Source organism: Tupaia chinensis, unplaced genomic scaffold, assembly GCF_000334495.1.
Source record: "Tupaia chinensis unplaced genomic scaffold, TupChi_1.0 Scaffold000184_1, whole genome shotgun sequence".
Taxonomy (NCBI): domain Eukaryota; kingdom Metazoa; phylum Chordata; class Mammalia; order Scandentia; family Tupaiidae; genus Tupaia; species Tupaia belangeri.
In genome coordinates this window covers 4,823,936-4,832,735 of record NW_006159659.1, presented here as the reverse complement: position 1 = coordinate 4,832,735, position 8,800 = coordinate 4,823,936, and the positions used below count along the sequence as shown (strand labels likewise).

Below are 8,800 nucleotides of genomic sequence, written 5' to 3'. Positions count from 1 at the left end.
TTCAGCAGGGCAGCCAGGCCACTTGGATTCATATTTTCACCAATAAAGAACTGATAGTTTATGAAATGAGCAAGAATATGCTTGATTTGTTCTGAATCCCCTGTCATAAAAGGTTTTACTTTTTCTGGTCTCTGTTCTTCAAGTTTGTCTTTGATTGATTTCATGTAATCTTTGATGTACTTCTTGTAGGTTTCTTTAGTGAAGCTAGTTTACTACAAGTGATGGTTCATGACACTGTCGACACCAGTGACTATTGTGCTTTCGGTACCTTCACACTCAGGGCCTTCAGCAGAGGCATTTCCACCAATGAGCAAGTTGTCAATGTTACCCTCTGTCCTACTGATCATCTTCCCTTCTACCTCTAGGCACAGCCCATCTGCGATCTCCTGGATCTTGTAAATGTCGAAGAACATATCATGGCTGATGAGATCCAGGTAGATAATCACGATGTCTGCTGGAGGGAGATGACAGTGACACTAGCTGAGTAGGAACCTGGAGCTTGGTGCAAGCACTGTGCAGCCAGAGCAGCACTGGGTGGGGGAGAAGTAGGCGGAAAAGCTATGCATAGAAAATCTAAAAGAATTTACCAAAAAACCTCCCTGAAGTGATAAATGATATAGTAAAAAGGTAGGATACAAAATCAACATAGAAAAATGTATAGAATTTTATAGATGAACAAGGAGCAGACAAAGGTAGAAATGAAAATGAAAGTAATCCCATTTACAATAGCCATAAAAAGTATAAAATACTTAGGAATAAACATAACCAAAGAAGTCAAAGATCTCTACAAGGAAAACTATGAAAAACCAAAGAAAGAAATTGAAAATGAGACAAAAAAAGTGGAATGACCAAATTCCTGGATTAGAGGAATTAATATAATCAAAATGTCAATCTTGCCCAAATTAAGCTACAGATTTAATACAATCCCAATCAAATTACCAGAGATATTCTTCACAGATTTAGAAAAAGCTCTGTGTTGCCAAAGCAATTCTGCTCAAGAATGGAGTAAAAAGTAGCTTACTGCCTGACCCTAGACTATATGACAAAGTTGTGATAATCAAAACAGCATGGTATTGGCACAAAAACAGGCATGTGGATCAATGGAACAGTATAGATACCTCAGACATAGACCCCCAAACATAGAGCCAACTGATTTTGATAAAGGGCACCACTAAATCCAGAGATGCAGAGGAGGAAAGAAAATTTCTTTATCACATGGTGCTGGAAAAACTATTTACCAGCAGAAAGATGAAACTGGACCCCTTTTTCTCACCATTAACAAAAATCAACTCAAAATGGATCAGAGATCTAAACCCAAGGCCTCAAACTATAAAACTACTGGTGGATAACAAAGGAAAACTCTTGAAGACATTGAAGTAGGCAAAGACTTCTTAAGAGCTCCAAAGCATAGGCAGTAATCCCAAAACGTGGACAAGTCAGAGTACATTAGGTTAAAAAGCTGTCAGGACCAGCAGTTGGCGTAATGGCTATGTCGTTGGACTCCCATGTAGTCGACTGCAGTTCGAGTCCCAGAACCTGGGGGCTTAAACTCATGCCAGGCACATGTGCGTGCGTGCCCAAGATCATGGGAGGAGAGTGGAGGAGAAGGGATTGCGGCATGGCCATTCCCCCCGGGAGTGGGGGGTTATTTCTTACTTCTGTGTCTCTGTCTCTCTCTCTCTCTTTCTGGTGAGCACACACGCCCTATAGCAAAAAAAAAAAAAAAAAAAAAAAAAAAAAAGCTCCTGTCAGCAAATGAAACAATAATTAGAGTAAATTGGCATCCCTCTGAATGAAAGAATATATTTGCAAACTGTGCCTCATATAGGGGACTGATATCCAGAATACACAGGGAACTCAAGCAACTTACCTGAAAAAAAAAATCCACCCAGTTAAAAGATGGGCAAATGAGCTGAAAAATTAGTTCTCTAAGGAAGATCTACAAATAGCCAAAAAGCATATGAAAAAATACTCAATATTCCTTATCAGAGCAATACAAATCAAAACTGCAATGTGATACCACCAACTCCAGTCAGAATGGCTAAGATTAAAAAAATAAAAAATGTTAAGTGTTAGCAAGACTGTGGCAAAAGGGAACTCTCCTACACTGTTGGTTGGAATGTAAATTAGCACAACCACTGTGGAGAACAATATGGAGATTTCTTAAAGACCTACAAATAGAACTACCATGTGATCCAGCAGTTCCACTCCTGGGTATTTACCCAAATGATAGGAGTACACTCAGAAAAGTATTTGCACATCCATGTTTATTGCAGCATTCACAATTGCTAAGATGTGGAGCCAATCAAAATGTCGATAAATAGATGTATAGTTTGAAAAAGTGTGGCCTATCTACTTTGAAATGCTACTCTGCCGTATAAAGCAATGACACCCTTGCATTTGATAAAAAGTGGATGAATATGGAAGATTTACTGCTAAGTAATACAGGCCAGACTATGAAAGATAGACATTGTATGACCCCACTCAATATATAACAAATGTCCACACACTGTAGCAGAAACTGAAAGATTGGAAGTTATAAAAGAATGGAGGCTCTTTTTTTGCTGCGTCTACTGGGAGGACCATTCTCAGCAACCAGACGGTCGACATTCCCAAGAACGTTGACATCACCCTGAAGGGATGCACCGTTATTGTGAAGGGCCCCCGAGGAACCCTGTGGAGGGACTTCAACCACGTCAACATCGAGCTCAGCCTCGTTGGGACGAAGAGGCTGCACGTTGACAAATGGTGGGGAAACAGAAAGGGGCTGGCTACTGTTTGCACTATCTGTAGTCACATCCAGAACATGATCAAGGGCTTCTACTACAAGTTGAAGTCTGTGTACGCTCCATTTCCCCATCAACGTTATTCAGGAGTATGGGTCTCTTGTTGAAATCCGAAATTTCTTGGGTGAAAAAATACATCTGGAGGTTTCGGATGAGACCAGGTGTTGCTTGTTCAGTATCTCAAGCCCAGAAAGATGGGTTGATCCTTGAAGGCAATGATATTGAACTTGTTTCAAATTCAGCTGCTTTGGTACAGCAAGCCATGACAGTTATAAATATAAAAAAAATAAGAAAATTCTTGTATGGTATCTATGTCTCCAAGAACAGCAGGCTTATGAATAAGATCTAAGAGTTCTCCAGCTACAGTAACAAGCCAGATAATTTCTAAGGCCTTCATATGACATTTTAAAGATGATAAAAAGACAACAATTGATTTGGGGAAAAAAAAAAGCATGGAGAACAGTTGTGGATACTAGGGACATTGTGGGGGGGATGGTAAGCGAGGGAGGGTGAACAAAAGGGAATCACAGGGATAAAGAAGCAAAACATTTAAGGCACACAAAAACGGAAAATTATTTGTTGATTATATATGTGATATCTTTAACTGGACTAATGTGCAGTGTATTCATGCTAGGAAAATTCATTTTTCATGCTATAATATTACAGTTATTGAATGTATGTAAATATAAAAGTATGTTGCTTACTTTCTACATGTTTGAAGATTTTCCTCCGATGTATTTTCATTACTAATTTCTAATTTAAGTTTTTAAAATCAGAGTGACTATTTTATATGGTTACAGATTTTAAAATTTTATTGATTTTTTTTTTTTTGGAGAGTTTTTTTTTTTAGCTATATAGGGTGCGTGCGCTCACCAGAAAGACAGAGAGAGACAGAGAGACAGAAAGTGAGAAAGCTCCCAAGGGAGAATGGCCATGCTGCAATCTCTTCTCCTCCATTCTCCTCTTGGGATCTTGGGCGCACACGTACCCAGCGTGAGTTTAAGCCACCGGGTCCGGGACTTGAACTGCGGTTGACTACATGGGAGTCCAGTGACGTAGCCATTATGCCAACTGCTGGTCCCAAAGTTTTATTTATTTTCTTTTTTACAGAGCATATGGTTTGCCTTTGGAAATATTTCATGAGTAATTAAAAATTATATGTATCTGATAGTTTTTGGGCAATTCATTTTATAAATATTAGTTCAGCCAAGTTGATAGTGTTGATCAAGTCTTATATCCTGACTGATTTTCTTTTTGATCAGTTACTACTAGAGATAAAAATCTCAAAATGTTGTTATTTGTTCTCTGTTTTGTTTTATCAGGACTTCATGATTTTAAAGTTCTGTTATTAGGTACATACATCTTTTAGAATTATGTTTTTTTGATGAAGTAACTTATTCATCATCATGAAATGTCCTTTATTGCTTGGAATATTCTGTTATTGGATGGAGGGAGCTGAACTGTGTTGTGTGAAGCTTCCGGTTTTTGGGGTCCAAATCTCTAATATTAGAGACCTGTCCCTACTCCTGCCCCCAGATGTGAAATAAAGTCACAACGAGACAAGTAGGTAGAAAGAGTATTTAATAGAAAAGTAAGATGGTAAAAAATACACCCAAAAGACTTTGGGGTGGACAAGTCGCTAGGTACAAACTGTGTTTGGAATTGGCTAGATGCTATTTTTATTGTGAAAGGCAATAATGAACATTAGCAAGGGAAGGTCTGTCATAGTACCTGTGATCTCTGACTTCGTGGGCTTTTGCCTAAGCTTGCACTTCTCTCTCTCTCAGGTGAGGAATTTGAGAAATTTGATTACCTAATCACACATGCCCAGTGTGAATTTTGAAGGTTCGAGCATCTATATTTGGATGATCTGTCCTACTAGTTTATTGCCCAAGTGAGAATTAGGATGTTGACCTAGCATCCCATCCTGGTGGTGAATTTCAGTGTGTATATTTGGGATGGTAGGAGAGAAGAAAACAACCTTGCTGGCACCAGGAACTGGGTGGGAGAAGAGAATTCTCACAGAGGGTCTAGTTGCATTCCCTGACAGGCTATGATTGATATGTAGATATCTTTCTGCTATTATTTCAGGGCTGCCTGTTCATTTCTGGCTCACCTACCTATCAGAATTCCTTTTCCTGAAGTCCTGTTATCTGACACTATTATAACCTTGTTTGCAAGGTAGATCTTTTCCATCCTTTAGCTTTTATCTGCCTTTTTATATCTAATTTTTTTTTATAGGCAGCACGTAGTTGAGCCTAGACTTTTTCAACCAAATTGATAATCTCATGTCTTTTAATTGAGGTGTTTAGTTTATCTCGATTTAATGTAATTATTGAGGTGCTTGGATTTACGTCTATTTTTTTTTTGTTCGATATGTTTTTTGTTTTTAAGTACCATACATACTATTTTCCTAATTTTGATCTTCAGTTTTTTTGTTTGTTTGTTTTACAAGTGGATTAATAGGTTTAAGACATTTGAGAAACAGTGTGAGTTCATAATTCTTTTAGATTAAAATATTTCCTTAATATTTTATAGTTTCCACCTATATGTAATTCATTAGCAGTTTCTTTAAAAGAATTGCTTTTATGGAGTCTTAGCAAAATATTAAATACAACTTTTAAAGATTAAAATTTCAGAAATCAAAATCTTTTTTATTTTTCAACTCCTATTTCCTAAGAAATACTTTTTTTTTTTGAATAATGTACAGTGGATATAAACAGATATAGGAACAGATATAACTGAGTCTTCTTGATTATTCTTCTCAGCCAATGGAAACAGAAGGGCACGAACATACTGGAGTGTAGCTTACTTTTTTTTTTTTTATATTAGAGGGAGTATATGCAGAGAGGGAAAGTGAAAAAAAATACTGCTCCCTCCTCCCAATGGGGCATGATTATGCTACGATACCTTCTCCTCCATTTTCCCCTTTAAGGATTTTGGGAATATGGGAACACATGTAGTGTGCCTCTTATGTTTCTCAAGCTATTGGGTGCTGGATTCTAACCATGCAGTTTGCCCAGTCGTATCCAGTTGCTTTAACCACCAGGCCATGGGGCTGGCAGTGTAACTTGCTATTAGCCAGCATTCAGTATACTCTTGTCTTCTTTATTCATTTATTGAAGCATTGGAGAACATGTTGTTTAAATATTAAGTAAAAGTAATGTATTTATGTAATGGTTGTAGTATAGTTTGAATAAAATTGCCAAGTGTTTATATATTACTGCTTCATACATTATTTTGCATGATTTATATAGATAATTTTTTTGAGATAACATTCAGAATTGGGGATTTTAATCTACCTTCAGTAAGGAAATGATAGTTATGATGCCTTCAAAATGCAAAATAATATAACCTTCATCAGAAAACAAATTGTCATTGGTGATCATTTGGAGTCCTTAATTTTATTGGGACCCTTTTATTTATTTTTTAAAAATCTATTTTTTTCATTTTATTTATCTTTATTTTATAATTTTAAATTTATTTTCATTTAATTATACATCTTTATGGCATACACTGTGGTTTTTTAAAGCATGTGTGCAGTGTGTGATGATCAAAGCAAGGGTGTTGAGTATAACTGTGAAATTTTGTTCCTATTTGTCTTCTTACTAGGATGAAATGTACAAGTTCCTAATCTGTATAAACTCAAAGACTTGGAACAGATGATCTTTTTCAAATGTCAAGAAGTAAAGAAATTAGCGTTTGTTATATTGTTGCCTAATAATGTTTTTTAACCTTTAAAATTTTGTTTATACCTAAAAGAAAAATATTTATATATTAGCAAGGAATACAGTTTCTTCTTTGGATCTCATCATGATGCGTTTGTTTTTGTTTCAGCATGAGAAAGCAGTTACCATGGATTTGACTAAACATGTAGAAAGTACTCTGAAAACTTGTGTAGGTACCAGAATGAAAGATCTGGCAGCCAAAGTAGAAACATTGAAAGAAATTAGGTAAGTAAAAGCATATTTTTGAGAACAGTAATTTAATTACTGGTTGGTACTTTGTTAAAATTGTATACTTAAATCATTTTTGCTTTGAAACGTAATATTAGTATTTTTATGACTTTAAAGTGAGAAGCTAAAAGAAGTTATTTCAAAAAAGTGTTTTTGTAAATAGGTATTTTTTCAATGTATTTTTTATAATTTCAAGAAAAAGTTTTGGTTTCAATTGATCAGAATCAAAAAATGTTAAGAGAAATTTACTTAAGATTTAAAGCCAGGAAAAAGGACTCAGTTCAAATAGTAGGTAGGTGAACCAACAGTTCAAGAAAAGACAAAAATCCTTAAATCTGGAAATCAAAGCACAGGAAATTCAGTAATGTTTTAGTCTAAAGTACAAAAATTCTATTTCATCACTTCAGTCTCATGTAATTAATCTCTCTTCAATTGAATTTGTAGTGTTACTGCAGTCTGATCTTTCCATTTAAACTCTGGAAGTTAACATTCAACTCGGGACACGTCCGTACCATTCGGCTGGCCATTTTCTTGGTTGTTTTTTGTAATCTTATTTCTGTGTGTCCAACTTAAGTTTTCCTGGTATAGCACTTCCTTCAGCACTTCTTGGAGAGCTGGTCTGATGTTGGTAAATTCTTTCAGGTTTTGTTTATCTCAGAATGTTTTTGTCTTTTTCCCCCATATGAATGATAATCTTGCTGGGTATAGTAGTCTTGGTTGAAATTATATTTCACTTAACACTTTGAATATATTTTCCCATTAATTATACATCTTTTTTATTTTAATTATACATCTTTATGGCATACACTGTGCTTTTTCAAAGTATGTATGAAGTGTGTGATGATCAAAGCAAGGATGTTGCGTTGTGTCTAAAGAGAGGTCTGATGTTAGCCTGATGGGATATCCTTTGAAAGTAACTTGATGTTTCTTCTTACCAAATTTAGTATCTTGTCTCTGTCTGTGGTTTTGGTCAATCTGGCTATGCTGTGCCTTGAAGAAGATCTTGTGTTGATTCTATGTTGGATCCATTGTTATTTGTTGGGTCTGGATATTTGAGTACCTCTTTAGGTTTAGAAAGTTTTTTTCCCAGGATTTCATGGAATATATTATCAATGTCCTTATTAGTATCTTCACCTTCTAGGATACCAGTGATTTGGATATTTGGGCGTTTAATGGTATTTAGTATTACTTGCATGTTATTATTATTTTGGGGGTTATTTTCTTAGTGTTTTTGGTAATTTTTTTCTAGGTCAGAGGTTCTGTCTTCTACATCTGAGATTTGATCTTCTACATGATCTAATCTGCTTTTAATACTTTTTTTTTTTGTAAAACCAGGCCACTTTAATGTTTTTGTACAATTTAATAAATAGTTTTTTGATGACTGCAGACATGTAAGGGTGGCTGTATTCAGAAACATCAGTCATGATGGTTTTCCAAATTGGTGTATTATCTTCAAAAATTACAAGGAGTTGCTTGTATGTAACTGCTATCAAACCAGTAAGACAACATTTATACATCCATCATTTTCAGGATTGTTGCTATCTTGGGCATATTTCCTTACAAATAACCTTACCTCCTTGTGTCACAAGGCCCAACTCACTCACATTCACCTCAATGACAATACCCTTGGTGATGACACCCTAAGTTGTATATAGTGGGGATGAGGGATTCTTCTTTACAGCAAGTATTGGCAGGCAAAAGATAGCTTTCAGTTTAGGATGTGTTATGTGGGCCTTCCTGAAATGTAATCCCATTGGCCCTAATGAACCTTTCATATTTGGGTGGTTTTCTAGTAAAGCTATCTCAAACAAAGTAGATTTTTGTAACCATCCTCTTCCATGCCTTTTTTCTCTTTCCTGTTTGAATAATTTTTAATACTTCTGTTTCTCCCTGGGCTCGAACTTTGGCTAGAGGGACTTCCCATTTTTCTGCCTTTTCTTTCCATTTTTGTTTAGTCATATTGTAAAGTATTTTAGCTCAGGACTGTCCTTTTCTGTCCAACAGATCATTCTTCTGTTTGGTCGTCTTCTTTCCATGCATCATTTTTTTTTTTTTTTT

At 35.7% G+C, this 8,800-nt stretch overlaps 1 protein-coding gene across 1 annotated transcript in view; it reads left to right on the top strand.

The window, feature by feature from the left end:
* STK31 (serine/threonine kinase 31) overlaps positions 1-8,800 on the top strand; it is a 148,045-nt gene that overhangs the window by 87,064 nt on the left and 52,181 nt on the right. The window contains exon 8 of the mRNA XM_006146687.1: positions 6,624-6,739. Coding sequence (XP_006146749.1) covers positions 6,624-6,739 — 116 coding nt within the window. The remainder of the gene's footprint in view (positions 1-6,623; positions 6,740-8,800) is intronic.